General features: G+C 37.3%; 1 protein-coding gene across 6 annotated transcripts in view; it reads right to left on the reverse strand.

Moving 5' to 3' along the window:
- Window positions 1–21,504, reverse strand: part of LAMA2 (laminin subunit alpha 2) — a 368,416-nt gene that overhangs the window by 216,210 nt on the left and 130,702 nt on the right. For all 6 annotated transcript variants that reach the window (XM_057408938.1, XM_057408930.1, XM_057408924.1 and 3 more), the window contains exons 5-9: window positions 9,964–10,143; window positions 7,685–7,774; window positions 5,264–5,381; window positions 3,517–3,695; window positions 1,769–1,868 (exon numbers count right to left, since the gene is read on the reverse strand). In XM_057408938.1, coding sequence (XP_057264921.1) covers window positions 1,769–1,868; window positions 3,517–3,695; window positions 5,264–5,381; window positions 7,685–7,774; window positions 9,964–10,143 — 667 coding nt within the window. The remainder of the gene's footprint in view (window positions 1–1,768; window positions 1,869–3,516; window positions 3,696–5,263; window positions 5,382–7,684; window positions 7,775–9,963; window positions 10,144–21,504) is intronic.

The following is a 21,504-nucleotide window of genomic DNA, read 5'->3' on the forward strand; positions in this document are numbered from 1 at the left end:
GCACAAGTGGGGCATTCATTTTCTTTTAATTAATCATTCTTGCATATCAAAATCGTAGGCTCCGTATTTTACTAAAGCACTGAATGTCAGTAGTGGCAAATGACTCAATAAAAGCTGTCCTGTTTCATAGTGTGAGAGGTTTTTTTGTTGTATTAAGTCTGTCATCTCTAACCTGTACACTCACCCATAGGTTTGGTACAGGCACCTCACAGTCTTGTGGGCTTTTTCCAGCTTTGGGGAGCCTTTGTGAGGAGAGGATGAGGCTTCTCTTTGCCTGACATGGCCAGCTCCAATGGAGAGGGGCACAGCTGAGCCCCTTGGCCAGATGGGTCAGAGAAGGTCAGTGGAGAAGGGAGAGGAGGTGTTCCAGACACAGGAGCAAAGATTTCCCTCTAGCCCCTGGAGGAGACCATGGTGGAGCATACAGACACACTGCAGTCCATAGAGGACCCCATGAAGGAACAGGTGGATATTTCCTGAAGGCACTAAGTCACATGCAGAACCCATGGTTGAGCATATTTTTTTGCTGAAGGGCAGCAGCCCATGGAAAGTACCCATGATGGAGACGGGGAAAAGTAAGAGGAGAAAGGAGTGTTAGAGAGGAACTGCTATGACCACAACCCCCATTCTCCATCACCCTGCACCATTTGTGGAAGGTGGGAGGAGGCAGAGGAGTTTGGAATGAAGGAGTGAGGTTGAGCCTGGTGAAAAAGAAAAAGGCAGGGTGAGGAATGAGGAGGGTTTTTTTTTTAATTGTTGCCTTTGTTTATCACTATCTAAATCTATTTAAATTGGCAACAAGTTAAATTAATTATCCTTAAATCAATTCTGTTTTGCCCAAGATGGTAACTGGTAAGCAATCTCCTGGTCTTTACCTTGATCCATGAGCTGCTTCATCTTATTATCTTCCCTGTTCTGCTGAGAAGGGCAGTGAGAGAGCGGCTGGGTGGGCAGCTGCAGCTGGCCAAGGTCAACCCACAATATATACTACTGTGACAGTAATCTGTATCATTTTATTGAACTGATGTAATCAGTACATGTCTATTACAGTAGATTTTACACCTCTGGGCTATCTCTGCTATGTTGCTTTTATGTTCCATTGATCTTTATTTCCAAAAAGATGGCTACAACATCTTGTCAACAGGTTTGTAATTAGCCCAATTAAAACATCTCTTAAGAACTGACCTTGAGTTTTGTACTTATCTTCCTACAATATTTTCAGATGCTTGCCAACAAAAATTAAAAAACAAAAACCAAAACCAAAACAAATAAATAAAAATTAAAATAAAAGAAACACCAAAACCCAAAAAACTTAAAAATATGGCAATCTATTTTTTCCAGAGCACAAGGAACAAGCTTATTTGCTGTTTGAAGATAGCATTTACAGGACTATGGTAAACAGCTTGCAATCCTACAATAATAATATAGACCAAACACAAATATGACACCTTTCCAGCAGATTTTTTCCTAGGTTTCAAATGGAAGTATGCTTATAGAGGAAAAGATTAAAACGTTATGATTGTACTAGTTTTAATCTCTGCTGTAAAAGAAGAAAGCTCTTTAAAGCAAAAATTCTCTAATATGTTCCACATGGAATACCCTTCCAAATGTACCCAGATTTGCTAGCCATGAATCTGAAAGAAGGCTCAGAAAATATGGGATTATATTTTTATTTTTTTTTCTGTAAGAGATATCACAAATATGATTCAGCTTTTCTTTGATATTTCTTAATTTCATCTTTAATATTGCTATCTTTTGGGCATCTTACCTCCTTCTGCATGTTTTTCATCTTTGACACAGGTATCATGTAAAGACCCATTTGGATCACAGGAACATGGCTGGCATGGATCTGGGCTATCTGGCAATACCTATAAAAATAAAGAGAAGACAAAACAAAATCTTACCTTTAATAATTGGAAAATTTGACTTACTTCATAAACAAAACCTAGGAGAGAACGACTTCTGTGTAGGTAGCTTGCACTTTAACAAAACCAAGATGGTTGCCAAACTTAGCTCATGCACTCTAGGACAAGAGAAAATGGCTTCAAGTTGTGCAGGGGAGGTTTAGATTGGCTATCAGAAAAAAAATTTCACCAAAAGGGTTGTCAAGCACTGGAACAGGCTGCATAGGGAAGTGGTTTAGTCACTATCCCTCGAGATATTTGCAAGATGTGAGATGTGGTGCTTAGAGACATGGCTCAGTGGTGGACTTGTCAGTGTTAGCTTAATGGATGGACTTGATAATCTTAGAGATCCTTTCCAACCCGAACGATACCATTATTAGTTATTAGTCTATTATTTGTCTATTATGCTATTAAAAGTTACATGTTGGGTTTTATTTAGAAACATGTAGGTAATTTAGATACAAATATGTTTTCAATTAAAATAAACAGATGTAGAGATAATAACAGACCCCCGTATAATTAAAATCTATAAATGTAATGAAGTACACCTTAAGCATTCACTACCTAAAGTAATACTGACAAGCAGTTCAGTTGTTCTGGTAAACAGGATTAAAAAACCTAACTGAAGTTAGTCAGTAACTGAACAAAAATGGTTAAGTGAAAAAAGTGAACATCAGACAATGGAACAATTTCCTTCTGTTCTTGACAATGTTAACTCAAACAAACTTACACCTTGGTCTAATATCACTCTGGGAATATGAACTGAAAGTTTGGCATGAACTAGCTATATACACACATATATAAAAAAATCCCTATTAGTTCGATGATAGATCAAATCAGAGGAGAAAATCAAGTGTGTGCCCTGCTGAAGAGCTTTCTCAAGCTCTAAGGCTAAAATCTGTATATTGGGGAGAACGTTATTATTTGTTGATGTTTTCTGGTTTCGAGGATTGAAAATCAATCGTACTAAAGGCCATGATTTACTCAACTGAAACTATACAAAGCATCAAGAATTCAAGCAGACACCAACAGTGCAACTGTCGAAAGCACAGCACAGTCCATACTGGCAATACAACCTAATGTAAGATTCATCTTCTGACAGCTTCAACTTAGATAAAAATACAGCTTTATATGACGAAACACAAAAAACAATTCCCACTGAACTGAAAATGAAAAGTATTCATGAGACACTACAGAATTTCAATGGTTATTAATTCTACATTTAAAAAATAAAAATGACAGTCTCTCCAGTATCAAATATAGCAATATTTCTTTGATCTCTGATTACAAATCTTCAAATTCAAAACTGAAGCAAAATCTCTGTTTGCAGGATCACATCCTCTTTTAAATTAAATTAAAATACTAGCTGGGGGCCCTGACCTCAAGCGCATTCCTTCGTATAAACACAATTCAATTCCCAATTTTTGTGTGCATTAACTTCATAGATTTCCAGCTGTGAAAAGAAACTCCCACATTGTCAGAATTAGAAGTTAACCTTCATAAAATGGCAGCCCAAACTGTGTCATCCCTTTTTAATAACTTAACTCCCCTGCTGAAGTGATGGTTTCAACACTGAGCTTTACAGCAATGTGACAACAGAACACAAGTTTACCCCTTTAGGTCTGAAGTAACCATCGATGCAGGTCTCGCAGTTTATTCCACCAGTGTAGCTGGTACAATTCACACACACTCCGCCCCCAGTGTATTCTCCATGGACATTCAAACTCTGATTTCTGTCTGCAACATCCTGATCATAGTAACACTCCTCAGTCTTCCCATGACAGTTGCATGCTAAAGAGAGGGAACTGTGTTAGTGAATACTTCCTGGTGAGTGGTGGCATGCTGTTACTAAGGTATTAAAAAAGAGTCTTTCAACGTTCTATCAGAGGTGCTGCACACATTGTAACTGAGAGGACATCCAAGCACTAATTTACTTCTTCAGCTGTGAAAAATACTGTGCTCCCATCACAAACATAGCCTAGAATTCTGTATATTGGGGTTTTTTCCTCAATGTTTTGTCTGGGAGAGTATGGAATTTGACAGATATAGCTCATTTTATTTTTTTTTTCGTTAAACCTTGTGGCTGCATACACAAACAGTTCATGAAAGACTTGGCTAATTTAAAACACAATAGGAATTATAAGGAAAGCAACAGAAAGGTATGAGCAAATTAAAATAATTTCCATGAAAGCTTTCCATAGGAACTGGGTCAGAACAAAAGGATTTCCAATCTTAAAATTTCTTAGAAGTTCAGATTTGAACTCTTAGGCTTCAGGTCCGCATGCAGGAGAGCTGATGTAATAATCTGTTGCTGAATAACTGAGGTAGCTCTCTCTCTCCCTCTCCCTGTGGTATTAAATCATACATTTCCACATAAAGAGAAATTCAAAGCTTGTCAACATTGTAGGGAGTCATTCTCCTCACATCTGAACCAGATCCCAGGGAACTGTTTCCACCATGAAAGTACAACAATTCACTCAGGGTTGAACAGGGCTTAAGAAGTGTCTCTCAAAAATTAAACATGAAAATAAATGTATCCTGATTTCAGTTCAGAAAGCATTCCCAGTGCAGACACAGCCCCTACTGAAACAAAAACCCCTTTTATTTAAGGGATACGAATAAGCAATTACTACTTTTAATATGGGGATATCTGCTTCTTTTCATTTATTTTTAACCATTCATGGTAAAACCATAGCTGCAATCCTACAACTGAATAAATACTTAAATGTAATGGAGTGCTAGACTTTATTACGTTCAGATATATAACTGGTATGCGACCCTTGCAAGTAAGATGTTAAAGTTCAATTATAACTGTCCTTACCACAGTAAAGATGAAAATAAAATTTCCACCCTGTGGGAAGGTGATATTTCCAGGCATGTTTTTATTCCATGTTAGAAAACTAGATACATTGTTTTTTCCATTAAAAAAATGAGAAACTCAAATTGGATTTTTACCATGTAGAAATATTTTGTTTAAGCAAGGCTGGACATTGTCATACATAAAATTCCCACTCCTACAAAAACCGTGCTGTTAAAGTTTGATATTATCAATCCTGTTATTTTATCAAAACCACCATAATGATAAAAATTAAAGAAATCAAAATGATTTTTATACAGTATTCCACCAGTATCAGCATGTTACAATAAAATATTCTGAATTCAATAAAAGCATGATTCTACATGTAATTTTTCTGTTAACTCTTTTGAGCCAGTCCAAATAAGTGAATAACATCACATCAAATTTTATCCATAAACAAATGTGATCAGAAACAAAATTAATTACAAAATCATGTAGAACCCAATTTCAGTTTCACCAGCAGTTGCAGTAAACTTTCTCTTCTGTACTGCTGTTAACTTACGTTCACATTCATGCTTAACCAGGAAAGTGCCAGCATGCCAAGGCTTTTGATTGAAACCAGGACAACAGTGATCACATGTCTCTCCGCATGTGTTGTGCTCACACTGACAGATGGATTTCTAATTTAAAAGAAAAACAAATATTTATACAATGTGATGATTTGAAGAATCTGTCCATGTACATAATCTGCATTCCAGTTCAAATTATGAAAATATTAACATTAGGAATGGCTATACTTTGTAATTCCTCTGTTTATCCATTTTAATTCATTTATGTATCGTGCATTCACCAAGTGAGAGACAAAAGAGTGTGTTTAATTTCTATAGCTCTATTTTAAGAAAACAGCCATGATGCAAAAGAAGACAGTTGGCCAGAGAATCTAAGGAGAATTTAAGAATTTAGGAGAATCTAATTGCAGCTGGCTGAAGAAAGGATGATGGAATAATGAAAGTTCCCCAATACAGCAAATAACCCAAAGTGCTGGTAGCCCTCAGATACAGCTTCCATTAGAGGAAATCTGACAGCTAGCTTACACTAGGAGCGAGCCATTCTCCACCCTTGTCTTAGATGCAGCAATCCCGCAGCTACGGAGTGAAATCAATTCTGTTGGATGATCCAATGAAAACTGGCTTTTCTTTAAACTTTAGCATCATTTTTTATAGCATGAGTCAACTCATCATGTAACCTTCTAACTGAATAACTAACTCTATGTGCAGGATAGCAGCAGTTTTAAAACTACTAACAGATGAGAGCAGGACCCTCAGTTCCTCAGCAGATCACCTTAGTCACAGCACAAAAATACTGCTGTAGAGAATACCCAAACTCTCTGAGCCACAGAAGCAGCTTGGAAAGGATAAAAGAAACTGTAGTTTGGAGACATGAGGAGCGTTAGTTCAGTGGAGGGGTCCTTGTGGTGCCACTCAAGGTAGAAACAGCAAGCTAACCTGGACAAATTCTATGGCCAACAGGACAAAGCATCAATCTTGCAAAACAAGATTAATTTAAGGAATGCTTCAGAAAAGTAAGACAGTAAATTCAAGCAAGTTTGTTTTTTGTAATGCTAGGGGAAAGATCTATTATGCTAACAATTACAGCCATGTTTAGTGGGAGGTGTCCCTGCCCATGGCAGGAGGGTTGGAACTAGATGATCTTAAGGTCCTTTCCAACCCTAACTATTGTATAATTCTATGATGTTTATAAGCCAAAGCCCACCTAGTTTGCTATGGCTCAGTCTAAAGAGTATCCCTGAAGAGCTAAAGCAAGTATTCCAAATCTCTTATGGCTTGAATTGTTTCTCTTATGCTATTTTTTATACCAGCCAGACAGCACATACATATTTATTATCCTGCAAAACAAGACACCACACTTGCCAAAATGCCTTTATTTTATCTAGTAGCCAAATATCTGAGCTCAATTATGTATTAATTGCAATAACAGCACTTATTTTCTGATGGAGGACCAATTCTAACAGATGGCACTGAAGCAATGATGCAGTTCAATAACTAAGGCCATCTGAAACAATAGTTCAACACTTGCTATATACATCATCACAAGATTAGATATATTAAACAAAGGAGTTTCTAAAATTTTCACAAGGATCCATGGAAACTGCTTAGAACTGTAAATGCATTCTCTGTAAGATTTCTTCCATTTGTGTAGGGTTCTTTATCAGCTCCTACACAATGGCTTAATGTCATATATAAACAAGATTTTCTGCTAAATCTTACAAAGCTCCTACTTCAGTGAATAGCATGTGAAGAGATCCCACGTTGTGGCACTTCAGTAATACTAGCAGATTGGAAATTCTCTGTAAGTAGTAATGTGTGCATAGATTTGGACTGTCAGAAACAAATTATGTATGTTTCTATATTTCAATTACATTGGTTATGCGTTTTCTAATGGCACAAAAAGAAAGCTGTAAATTGGAAGACATTATAAACAGCTCATGACTTTCTAGACTAGCTTAACTGATTACTCAATTAACATTTCCAGCATAGTAAATGCAGTATTACATAGCCATCATTTATTTGCAAGTATGGATTAAACACTTGACAGTCAATTAGGAAAGACCTTGATTAATATCAAGAAGAAAGACTGACTGTTAGTGCTCATCTCTACAGCTACATAATGTAACCCAAATTTCTGTTGTTCATAGGAAACTTTCAATATAGACTAAATTATCTGAAATCTACTCTTTCAGTAAAAGCCTCCAATGACATTGTATGAATGGCTACCCTGGTTGCCAGCACTGTTTCATCTTGACACTGCTTCTGACTGTTCTAGGTGAAGAACAGACTTAAATTCACAGAACTCTGAGGAGTATCAAGAACTTTCTCTCATGTTTCACCCTATGAATAAGGCACATCATAAGGCACATTAAAAGAAGAAAAAAGAAAAAAATAGGAAATTGAAAAATACATACATTGGTCGCTGGATCCAATGGACAAGCCTTCGCATGGCCTGAACATATACACATGCCTCCAACGGAGATATCTTTTATAGAATAGTAATACTGTAAGACAAAGCAAAAATTGAATTGCTAAGTGGATTGTAAAATGCAGGTGCTAAACTACAGGATTCATTTCTGGTGACAAAACTGTCAGATCCTGTTTTATTTCTTTTTTGATCTATTACAAATATAGCAGAAAATGTAATCCAAGCCACTTCTTGATCAACAGATTCAGGCTTCGTGAAAGAAAGGGTATAAATTGGCACAGTTCCATTTGTTTGAAGTCACAAGAGCCATGTCAATTTATACACAGCATACACCAAACACAAGAATAGGAAAAGGCTATATGCACACCAGAAAACGAAAAGTCAAATGCTATCAAATTTGCTCCCTTCAGAAAACATGAAAAGGAAAAGGCATGATGATGGGGAGAAGAGAAAGGCTACAACAAAAACTAAGAATGAAACACCTTTGTTCACCTCAGCTGGGTCTTACTTGGGTATTCACTGGACTGTGGAAAGAACAGTTTTTCTCTATTGGCCTTTTGAATGACTATGGAATAATCGTCATTACTGAAATTAATAACATTTGAAGTGATACTCTGCCATTTGACCATTTCTGATTCTTCTTTGGTGGGGATTAATAGCCATTACCAGAAAGAAGGATGGAAAGATATTTATAATCACGTATTACAACATCTGCAGAAAGTGTATCTCATATGCCGTCTTGTCTATTTTCACCTGTTTTGGCAAGGGTCCTGAAATGTCCTAACAACTGGCTAACCAAAACAAACATATGCTGTTTGCAAATTTGCTGGTTCTGTGTTCAACCTCTTTTTCAAATCATCAACAAATACACCAAACAAACAGGAACTTGTGTAACTCACAGCTAGTCTTCTACCGTATAGAAAATGTATCATTTGTGGCTATCCTGTTTCCCATTTCGTGAGATAGTGGCTTGCCTAATGTTTTCTATGGGGAAAGCCAGATGAAGATGGCAAGTTTCAGTTGCTCCTTGTTCCTCTGAGGGCAGATTCATGGAGGAATGTTATACAAAAGTTACTGTTCTTTGTTAGTCTGAGAAACTATTCTCTACTTAACTAAATCAGGATGATTAGTGGATCATCCTGAACTAGGTTCTCATGAGTATGCAGGGATTTTTAAAGTGTGAATTTAATTTTGTGCTTGTGTTCACTTAGGCTATTGAATGTGCTAAATGTGCTCTCCTACATAAACACACAAGTTTCCACAATTAGTGAAGCTCCAATACCTGCGCTCAACTAGAAGAGTTTCCAAGTTTGTAATACAAAACAGAATGGCACATTCCAAACTTTCAGAAACAGACAGCACTCTATGTATTTAGCAGAAGAAATGGAAAATAGAAATGGGAAACAGAAGAAGCAATTTTTATTTGCAGTTTTCCATCATTAATAAATTGTATTAACTAAAGCCAAGAATAGCATTACTTTCCCTTCATAACAGGACTTACTGTAGTGGTACCCTAAACTTTCCAAAAGAAAAATAACATGACCAACAGAAAGAGGAAGTGAACAGAAAGAAAAATTGTCGAAAGGTATACATCCCCCAAAGCAGCTTTTAAGTATGCTTTGTAGAAAAATCAAAGGGAAACATGCAACGTTTGAGCAGCAGGAAAATGTGGAAATGTGGCATAGGAAGAAAGTACAGATTGCAGAAAGGAGATAGGTGTGTGCACACAAAAGGAACAGTGGAGAAGACCAGGGTATGTTGTAAGTTTGAGTGCTGCATTCATTCTTTTAAGATAAAGCACAGTGTAAATTTTTTACTGTTAGCCACAATTATATAATAATGCTAAAGATGTTGCATGCAGGTCTGACTACTACTTAGCGTACCACTAGTAGAAAACAAGTGTTCAACATTAAAGGTAGCTCAAGACTGAGCAGCTGAAGAAGCAAGAGGGCATCATCTAACAGCAAACAGTTGCCAATTACCTACATCCAAACATTTGCAGCCAAAGGAGCTGTGTGCTTAGGTTAGTAAGCATGTTATATATGTCAGTAACACCAGTAGGCAGAAAAAATAAAATTGTTGCTTCTGCTATAGAGAAGATAACAAAATACTGTGAAGAGGGAATCCTCTAAAACCAGGATTTCGACAGATAACAACAGGTATTCATCATCTCCCAAAAATTCCTATGGCAAACAAAGGCAGGTACAGCATTTATAAGTGTAAGAACCTCTACACGTGCATTTCTACTGTCTTGGCAGAACTTACCCTCCTTGTAACAATGGGATCAATTTCATTTGGATCTTTGTGTGCAAACATCATTAAATCAGCATTTAGTGTCCGTATCCTCTGAAATCTCAGGCGAATAAAGCGAGCAGAGGTGAATTCTAGTAGTACACGTGAAGGATCATCAGCACTAGGCCGTCCATTAATTAGAGAAGTGTGAATCTGAAGAGAGAATTAGTAAAGCAATAAGGAATCCAATGACAGCAACGCTGCCATGATTATAGCAACAAATATCATTACAGACAGTGTGGGAATGCCTCTGTAAATGTGATATATCTTCTTTCTTTAGAAAGCAGATTTACCCCAAAAACATTCCAGGTACCCACAGACCCCATTTATGGAGCTGCTTTATAGGAAAAATGTTTTGAGGAAAGGGAATCAGCTTTCCTCAAAACAAAAGCAGCCACAGAAAGGCTGTAGCACAAACTCCACACATGTACAAAGGCCCAGCAACAGTGTCCATGCTGCAGGGAACTGATTTTTCCTCATCTAGTATAAAATAGGTATTTTCAAGTTATCAGACAACCAAAGGATTAAAGAAAATTGACTCAAAGGAATGGATACTTGGAATAGGACTCAGAATTCAACACGGGTTAGTCTGGAGGATCTGTCAGAGCAATCATAATCAAAAGACTTTTGAACTAGGCGTTTTCTAAAGCCAGGATAGGGTAACTTTTGAAATACTGAAAACTACAGCTAGTTGAGACAAAATAAGCATTCATAAAGCATCTCCCTTTTCCACTGTCTCTTTACACAATACGCCATTCCTTTTGAATCTTGCTCTCAGTGAGTTGAAGCAATTTCCTGGGTTGCAACTATCTTCATCTGGTCCCTAAGGAAAATCTTTATCACTTCTGAGAAATCTGTTCAGCATTTGCTTTTCCAACGATGCTACCAATCTCTGCTTACACTATGGTTTCCATAACAATTGCTCCCCTTTCTCTGCCTGTCCTATCCTACAGTCTAGAAATCTTCTAGGTAAGTGTGTCCTGTGGCCTTTTCACAAAGTCTCTCTGACCCCAACTGCATCATCAAGAACAATGCAGCAAAAATAAGCAATTCTTCTTCCCCTCCTATCTTTTTTAGTTGATCAAGGCCTACATTAGTTGTAAATCCACAAAATAAAACAGATGGTCTGTCACAGAATTGCTCTTGGAAAAGGCCTACAAAAAGAATGTCAGGTATAGCAAAACACTGTTAATGAGCACCTAAAAGGAAGGAGGAAAGAAACCATTAATCTTCCTGTATTCTGAAGTGTTAAATTTTAATTGAGCCATTTTTATTACAGGCTGGCATACTGAAAGAATGTTCAGATGTGCAGAACATTAGAACAAGTAAGAGAAATATTTATTCTTTGCAATGAGCATGTCGTGCACCTTTCCTCGGTGCTCTGAGTGAGAGGTCAGGCCACGCAGCCATTTTCTATCATTCAACATGATCATATTATCACTGTTTTAGGCAAACAGCTGCACTCAGAATGCCAGCTGGCACTTACTCAGCAGTGGCTGCTGCACACCAAGGAGAGCAAATCTACTGTTCCCAGCAAAGCAGTAGCTCTTCCTACAGGTTCTGGATAGAAGGCTTATTGAACAACTGCACTCTGGCACTGGCTATGTGCAAGTATTAACTTACTTATTTTAACTACCCACAGGGATACCCTAAATCCCATCACATACAGCATCCTCATCCACTGTATCCAGAGGTACAGAAAATTACTAGGAGCCACTCTTCCTGGAGGAACTATCAGACAAATCTTGCCTAAGTATGAATCGGTACCTCTTGGATTCTGCCATGTTATCTCCAGGGATAAGTGATATTGCTACCTCACCCTGAGATCAACACTCACACTCAACAACACTCACACTTCAAGCTCTGACCCAGTTTTGCTCCCAACTACAAGTAATTAAATTAAAAGAGACAGTTGGCTGAAAACAAACAGAATAAAATGCTATGAAAAAGACACGGTCCAAACAAAACATCATTATAAAAATAGCAGAAGAAGCAAGGAGGAGATGGTGAATGAGAAATGTCTGGCTATAACCAGGACAAAAACACACGGCCAGAGAAAGCAAGTCCTTGGTGAAAAATAAAAGAGAACATGTGTGGAGAGCAAACTTTGAAAGAAGCCTGGAGATGGTGGCAACAGGTCCAGTGGAAACTGATAGACCTTTCCAAACAAACCCAGATTTTAGTAAGAACACATGCTTAAAGACTTCTTCGCACAATATTTACCCATGAGCAAGGAAATACATTTTTTTGAGTGTTTTTTTCACATTCTCACCTACTCCCTTTAAATAGTATCCAGGAGATTTCTTTCTTACGGGAATCAATCATAAATGGGTTATGGCTTAAAGTGGTAGAATACTAAAGACTGAACTTTGATATTCTGAAGATAAAAAAGAAATATGTCTCGAGTTGTGCTCAAACTATCCCCTAACTCACCCTGAAACAGCAGCTATAAGCAGCATGGCAGTCTGACTACCTTCTCAAAAAGACAAAAAAATCAAGTTTTACAGGGTGTAGGGAGAGAAATGCAGGTAAAAGACCATGTATCAGAATAAGCAAGAGCCCACAGAAAGTTAGAAGTATGCATAACAGATACAGCTTGACCCCACATGACACAGCTGACAAATAGCAGTCATATCAAGACACCTGGGAGTGGTAGTTTTACAGAATTATATTGTAGATTAACAAAATAAAACAAGAGGCATCCTTTTCAGCATACACACCCTTTTTAAAAGATTTCATGGATTTATCTGCCAGCAGCATATCTATTTGTCAAGGCTAAACTAGTAGGGATGATGACTTCCATTTATATTGTCTTTCATGCTTGTTTCATGATTTCATTTTAAAACAACAAATAATTTCTAAGAATTATTGAAATGCAGCTATGTCCTGCATGAAATGTGGCACCTGTTCAAACATGTACACCAAAATGATACTGAGATGATTAGAAAATTAAAACTGGGTATTTTTATCAAAATGAATCTGAAAGGAAAATTTTACATAGACAAAATTAATTACTCTAACTTATTTCTCCTCCTCCCAACATTTGTGATGAAATCATTAATTTCTCCCTAGAAACACCTAGAGACAACTTGAAAAATGTCCAACTGAGTTGTTCTTACTCCTTGAAAAGACAATAAAGAAGAAACAAAGAGTATTTTCGGAACATCTGTCATTAATCAGGAATAAACAGTAAGAATTTTAAATAACTTTTTTTTTAAGGAACTTTAAGTAGAAATCAGACTTACAATATTTTCAGTATGACTCTCACAATGAGACACCACTGTGTTTTTCCAGAGCATACATTCTCTTTTCATCTCTCTCCAGAGTCTAACACCTATTTGTGAGACACTTTGTGTAATAGCACATTTTCAGTCAAGACATTAACATGGTCCCTACCCTCCAAACATTTCTGAATAAGAGCTGAAAACTGTTCCAGTGAACACAGACCTCAAATCCATCCACTATACGCCATCCAAGATCATCACAGTACTTCATGTATAGCTCTGAGTCCTGCAAAGACTAGCCCCAGTTTCACACGGGCAGCAAAGGCACTGATGTCCCGTACTAGTTGTAATCATATTGCAGAATGAGCCACAGCAGAGTTCGACAGCAGAGCTAAGATCCAAAACTGAGCCCACCAGGAAAATATTAATACTTTACTCCACGCATTGGGTTGCTACAACTTGGATAATCCAAGTCCCCGTGAGGGGACAACCTCAAATTTTGCTCAGGTTCTATTTACCAATTCCAGGAGTGAGGTAATTCCCATTTTGGATTCTAAATGAAAGCTATGTAGATATCAACCTCAGAAAATTTTTCCTTAAAAAGAAATATTCCCAGGATTATATTCCAACAAATGTGATTTCTGGGGAAAATGAGCATTCCCTTACAAAACATTTAAAAGTTAACACAATGAAAGCCAAATTCACATTTTGTAAAATCATTTTGAATAGTATCTGATTTGTCAACCAGTTCAATAGTCAGAACTACTCAAGCAAAAGGGTAGGATGAAATTTTTCAGTAACTGCATTACTATATGTTCAAAAAGATTGTATCACAGAATCGTTGAGGTTGGAAGGGACATCCAGAAGTCATCTGATCCAACTCTGCAGGACCACACACAGACAGCTTTTGCATATCTCCAATGATGGAGACCACAACTTCTGTGGGCAACCTGCATCACTGCTCTGTCACCCCCACAGTAAAAAAATGTTTCCTGATAGTCATATAGAACCACCTATGCTTCAGTTTGTTCCCATTGTCTCTTGTCCTGTCACTGGGCATCACCGAAAGAAGCCTGGCTCCAATCTCTTTGCACCCTCCTTTCAGGTATTGATACACATTGGTGAGATCTCCCTGAGCCTTCTCTTCTCCAGGCTGATCAGTCCCAGCTTTCTTAGTCTTTCATCACAGAACAGATGTCCAGTCCCTTCATCGCCTTCATGGCCCTTCACTGGAATGAACAGAGGGAAAGGATCCCCTCCCTTGACCTGCTGGCAAGAATTTGTCTAATGCTGCCCAGGGTACCATTAACCTTTGCCACAGGGACACGTTGCTGGCTCATGTTCAACTTGGTGCCCACCAAGGCCCCTGAATCCTTTTTCAGCTGGGTGGCTCCCAGCCCATGCTGCTCCACTGGTGGTCCTACCCAGGTATGGGATTTTGCACTTCTCCTTGCTGAACTTTGTGAGGCCCATTTCTCCAATCTGTTAGACACTCCTCTGGATGGCAGCATGACCCTTTGACATCATCAGCAACCCCTCCTAGTTTGGTGTCAAAAGCAAACTTGCTGAAGGTACACTCTGCCTCATTATCCAAACTATGAATAAAAATGTTAAACAGGATTGGATCCAATAGTATATGTTAAAGTTAGTTTAGTTACCAAGTTATCTATCTTCTGAATGTGGTTTGGAATGAAAACTTCTAACAGTTACTGGGAAAATCATCACTTCCTCTGGCTGAAGAGTCTAAATGCTTCCTGAGTTAGAGTAAAACTGAGTCATAGTGTTTAATGTCTACTGATTGCCCTTTTCTCTATTATTAGTCTACTCTCTTTTTCCACCATTATGTTTTTCATCACTGCAGACACTTGTCCCAGTGGGAAGAAATTTGTTTCTTCAAAAAAAACCAACAAAAATAACTAGTTCTGGTGGGGTTGCTGGTTGTTTTCTTGGTTGTTTTTTGGGGCTTTTTTTTGGGGGGGGGTTTGGTTTTATTTTTTTTTCCCTTTTAAACATGTAACTCAGATCATGAATTATTTCAGTGACAGTGTTCTAGTTTTTCAAGGAAATTGTGAGTACTCAATATCTTTTCATTTCTGAACATCAGCATGATGTTAAATCAACTTTCTTCAGAGACCTTTGAGAATGCTACAAGTTCAGTTCTCTACTCTGAAGAGAATTTATTCGAACACCAGCTCATCTGCATTCATGCATAATTCTTTTTTTCTTACATATATTACTTTGCTTTTTGTAACATCAATTTTCATATAGTGTTTTTCATTTAGTATCATAAGCTGCTAACAGAACAAATTATCTTAAATTTTGCATTACCAACGAATGCTGCTATTACACAGTTTTCCGATTTTACAGATTTCCCACAAGTATCTTGAAGAACATGGACACTACTAAAGATATTCAAAGGACATCTCAGTACATGAGAATATCTGAATAGTGTCAGATGCAAAAGACCTATCTAGCGTGGTACTCTACCTTATACAGTAGCCAAAACACCATTCTAACACTACGGCAAGTATCCCTAATACTTTCTCAGCATAGTTTCTATATGCTTAGTAAGGTTTCTATATACTTGGTAAGGCTCAAAGCATTTCAATGAACTTAGTCTCATGTTAAATTGAAGTCATCTTCTAAAATTTACACCCATCATGTAATAAGGATTTTCTCACCTCATTTGCATGTTGTAGGGGAAAAGATCCTCCTTTTGCTTGTTTTAAACCTGCCTCCTACTAAATTCACTTGATACTTCCTAGTTCTTAAATTGGAACAAAGAAATTTATCTTTCTACAAGACTGTTCTCCATTACTTTGCTAATAGCTCGGCACAGGTACCAGGCTTCCAGATCTGTAGTTTCCTTGCATACCTAAGAACTGTTTCTAAAAACCTGATTTTTTTTTGACACCCCACACTCCCCAGTTACTGAGATTATTTTAAATGAGGCGTAAAGTAATAACTGTTGTAATCCACCTATATTGACCTTGAGTTCCTTTTAACTATCCAATGTATCAATTATTTCTGCGCCTCCTCAGTTAACAACCTAGTTTGCAACTGCTTCTCCAATGCCTCTCCTGTAAATAATGCTTCCAGTGCAGAAACCCTCCTGACAGCCTTTATAGCAAAACCTGATCCAAATCATTAATCTAGTTTTTCAGCAATGACCTTATCTTTCCTGAATGCTCTTTGATCATCTCGCAGCCCACCAGTTCTCTGGCAGACTTCTTGACTCTGATGTTTTTGAAAAGAGGTTTATTTCAACTCAAGTCTCTGAGAACCTCTTTCACATCTTTATTGTGGTTTAACATTTCATTTGCTGGAGCTTATTTTCCTACCTCTTTTCCTCATTTTCAGGAAAAGACATGACTCTCATTTATAATAGATGCTAGTTTACTCTTAATATTTATTATCTTTCCTTAGTTTATGGTTTAAATATGTAGAATTGTTGGAAACATTCTTCAGTGCGGCATGCATGTTCATATAATGCTACCTTTAAATGAACTCTAGGATGTCCTGATTATTACTTTTTTTAGCTGTTTAACCATCTTTCCTAATTTTATTTTCTAGGATGTTGCATTTGAGAATTTTCTGGGTTTTTTTTACATAACAAATGTTCAACAGTTAATAATCTTGACCATGATCTGTGCACTGTTTTGGACTAAATTGTGGCTTCCTTTATTAGCTGCTTGAAGAACATTCAGGTGTTTTAAGAAATACTCTTTTGGACTACATTCTATGCTGACACTTACATAGTCTGCCAAAGGAGTACAGAGTATTATAGCCTTAGTTTTCCTCCGCCAAGACACACTCACTGCCATACTTCTGTTTGAGCAGTTGTTGATATAAGATTAAACCTCTGCTGTCCTGATTTAGGTGATGAATTTTATTTCAAAGAGCTCTCTTACAGCATTTTATATGCAGCCCAGGATATTGTTGGCTTTCTTTGCTGCAAGGGCACGTTGCTGGTTTATGTTCAACTTAGTGTACAACACTTTTGACACTCATTGTTTCCTCACAGTTCTCCTAGATAATTTAGGCACTGCTGGTTCACATCTCATTGAACAGAGCTCCTAGCCCATTTTCTGCTACCAAACACTGAACTATAATGAAGCTGCCAATCTGCAGAGAAGGTGAAGTTTGCAGTCTTCACCATCATGGGAGTCTCTATTTCTGAACCAACAGGCACAGACTCTGCCTGCCTCTGTTTTCGTACAGGTTCAGGCTGCAGAGTCCCAGAGAAAAGTTAGTTAATCTCTTTCCCTTCATCTCTGATGTTGCACAGTCTGCTGACATCCTCCTGCAGTTCTTGGTGACACAAATCATAAACCACGGCTAACATTCTGCAGGTAAGGACACCAACCTCTTTCTGCCTTAACCTCGGCAAGGTCCCAGGCAGTTACTGTAGCCTCACAGATGAAAAGCTGCATCTTCCCTCTGGAGCTAAGCCTGAGTTGAGGGCTCTGCTGTACTGGGGTAGTTGCTCCCCTTGGAGGCGCTGGACTGTGCCCAAATGGTGCCTCACCGTCATTGTTGAGCACAAGAACTTCTGGCTTTTTACTTAATGCAACAGTAAAAACGATGCTGCTTTCCATGACAGTATATTATCAACTCCTGAGTTACCTAAAATTAGCAACTTCAACAAATTTCTTAAGAATTTTAAATATGCTCCATACTCTCATTCAAATTTAAAATATCCGTGTACGAATCCAAGTGGTGTATTTTTCTATTTGGAGCTTTGGTATTTGAAGTTAGCTATTCTGCCAAGCAATTTGAGTGCAGTCAATCTCAAGCTGCTTTTAGGATACAAAAAACCCCAGCTGTTTGGCTATGGAGGGTTTATGTTCACTTTCAGGAAAACAGCATCGCTAACCACTATGCTTTTCACTGATGCATATCTATATACTGAATGTTAGATTAAACTGGAAAACTTTACTCTTTCATAAAACATGTAAGCTACTTAGTGTAATTTGTCACAAGGATGGAGGAGGAACATCACTTTCCAATAATTTTTGGCTAGTAGTGGTAAAGAACTCAATTTGTTCAAGTACTAAGTAGTTTATTTCAGACATCAGATCAAGACGACTTTGGGCTTCAAACTTGATGCTCTATGTAACAAAGTAGACTGAACCAAAAATATTGTCAAGAAAGGTCAATTTTTGACTAAAATTTAATCTCAGATAGCAGCATAAAGGAGAGAAGAGCTTCTGACCCACACAAAAAGACTTGCTACTTGATAGTCAGCAGTGGAGACGATAGATGTGTCAGGCTTAACATGATTTACATTCTCAAGTTATGCAAGCACATCAATATGAAGATGGACAATACTGAACATCAATTTTTCCACAGGTAATTCAGTAGCTGTCATAATTCTCCTGCCCCATAACAGCTTTAATTATCTGTGGCAAATAGCTCATTTGCAGTAGATGTAAAATTACTGTTGATTAATTAATCTCTTGGCATCTTATATTTAATCCCTAAAGACAAAAGTTCCATGAATTTTCTTAGAGTTGGTTTCAAAACTAGAACAGTAGTTGGAAGCATATGCCAGAACCCAGCGTCCAATTTTTCGTCATAAATACATATTTATGACAACTGTATATAAGAAATAGTGTACTTGGCAAGCTTTGCTGTATTTCTAATAAATATCTCACTATCTTAATAAATTAATCATTTAGTAAGTGAAAGCACAACTCCCTTCTGTGCCTTGCTAATGAGTACAAGAGCTGCTTGAAATGCAGTGCTTAAACTTGCATTAAAATGTCAAGGGCTAGGCATGTCAAACTCTATCTCAACTAGCTCATTCCCCCTAAGAATACAGGCAAATGTCAGCTTAACGAACTGTTTAGCAAATACTATTGTGTCATTGACAACTATACCCTACAGCTTAAGCCAAATAAGGCTTCATCTCTTCAGTTCTGATTAACTTGCTTTTGTCATTTTCTTCTTTCCAATTTCACTTGAAACTGAAATTGCTTATTCTAGCCATTGCTTTTCTATGGTTCCTGTAATTCTCATGCTTGTCATTTTTGGACAAGAAACAATTTGCCAAAGACATCATCTTGTATACTTTTAAACAGACCAGTCATTTTCAGAGCAATGGTTACTAATAAATCACACAATAATAACAAATTTGATTACCTTGAAGGTATATTTGTCATTTTAAGTTTTTATTGTCTTTTTCTTACTGTCTTAACTAAGTGGAAACTCTACACCATGCCTGTAGTTTCAGTAACAGTTATGCATACCGCAGCCCATAAGGGATTCAGACTAGATGAGAGGCCGGTAACACTGTACTTACTCTACTTTAACACAAAGATGACTGTGTTCTACTAACTTTTCAAAGTGTACTTGCAACTGAGACTTCATCTCTTAATATAGGTATTTTGTGCTTAATAACTAACAAGATAGCTGGAGAAAAAGGTTTGGCTTTTACAGGAATATTCTCAAAGATGAAACACACTGAACCAGTATCTTTAAGTTATCTATAAGCAGGCAGACTGGCAATGTGCTATAGATTCTAATACGATACCACAGGTGACTTTTGATTTTAAATCATGAAATGATATCTGTTTTAAATTTCATCGCACACAACAGTGATCTGACCTCTGATGTCTGAAAACTTGTACGACCACTGTCTTTCTGGTTTAGATTTTGTCAGTATCATAGAGCTGCTGCGTAACCTAGTAGCCCTTCAGTAAACAGATTAGAATATGAAAAGAAGCCTCATGAACTCAATGTCTGATGTCAATGGCAAACCTAGCTGCAAAGCAATTCTCAAAATTATGTTACTCTTGGTTCTGATCAAGCAAAGGTGGCATTACTGAGTGAAAACATTACCGCCAATCTGCTAAAAGGATGAAATACAGTGGTCTGTCAAACCCATTCTTCACAAGTACTCAAAAAGTACAACATAAAAATCTAAATTAAGCTATTTTTTAAAAGAGCGCTGAAGTGAGATGGCACATTATCTTAAGATGATTTTTTTTTCTTTACTACTTTTGAAAGTAGTATGCTTCTTTTTGGATGATGATCATGAATGAGACAAGTGATTCCAAGTGAATGACTATCAAAGGAAAGTTATGTTTTCTTGCAGATTCTAATAGAAAGCATTCTGATCCCCATATATAACTAAAGGACTTCTAACTATGCCAAACCAAACAATATTTAAACAACACCATAACCACCCTCTTTCGATATGTTATCATATCTCTTTTTCGTTATATGATTCTCCTAAAAACTTGTGGTACTTTCCACTAGATTTTTTCCTGAATGAGGTGTACTGTGGAGTGCATGGTGGAATTACAGAAATATTACTTCAGAACAGTAAGGTGACCACTATAAAGAAAATCCACAGGAACCTGTCCAGCTGTAAGCACTTGCAAAGGGCTGGCAAACACAACTGCTGATGTAAGAGAGAACATGAGGATTTAAGCTGTTTAAACATTAAACAAATACATCTGCTCCTGAATGTTATCCTTACATAAACTGCAGTAATATGCTTTGCATTACTGCTTCATTCTTGTTTTGAACTACAGCTCTGATGAGCTTTGAACTGGGGAAATTTCAACAAAACTTTTTTTTTTTTTTTTTTTTTTTTTTTCTTTTGCATTGAAGACCCATATGTGGAAAAGCCCACTACAGTTAGCATACGGTGCTGGAGTCCTAGCAAAACCTGTGTCGCATCATTTGGAACACATACCGATTAATGCTTTTCAAAGCCAGATGGGATCCCTCTGAATGGTAAGCATTCACTGGTTTTAAAACCATTTATAATGGTTTAAAAAGAAAGACTAAATAGGACATTCAACTGTAGAATACACAAAACTATCCCATTCTGAACCTATCCCTACCCCATTCTGAACCTGATCTTTTTGGACTTGGGGATATTTTACAGGGGCCAATATAAGAAAACTTAGAAAAAAAAAATCATTTCTAAGTAGTACAGAATGAACAGGCCATGAATGCAATTATATATCTTCTGTAAAACACAGGAGATTAAAGAATTATGAGCATGAAAACAACTTTTGGGGTTTTGTTCCTACCATTAATTCTTACAAAAATAGTAGTGCTCTACTTTGGCTACAAAAACCAAACTTGGCAGGGGTTTGTCAAATTCTCAACTGTTTGTGTTTTTCAGATTTCACTTATGATATACAATATAAACTAATATGACAAACTAGTGTACTGGTTTTGGCTGGGATAGAGTTAATTTTCTTCACAGTATCTTGTGTGGGACTATGTTTTGGATCTGTGTTGAAAACTGTGTTGATAACACAGGGATGTT

Source organism: Pezoporus wallicus, unplaced genomic scaffold (genome assembly GCF_028554395.1).
Source record: "Pezoporus wallicus isolate ANWC-B61680 ecotype Strahan unplaced genomic scaffold, APGP_CSIRO_Pwel_v1 contig_3817, whole genome shotgun sequence".
Taxonomy (NCBI): domain Eukaryota; kingdom Metazoa; phylum Chordata; class Aves; order Psittaciformes; family Psittacidae; genus Pezoporus; species Pezoporus wallicus.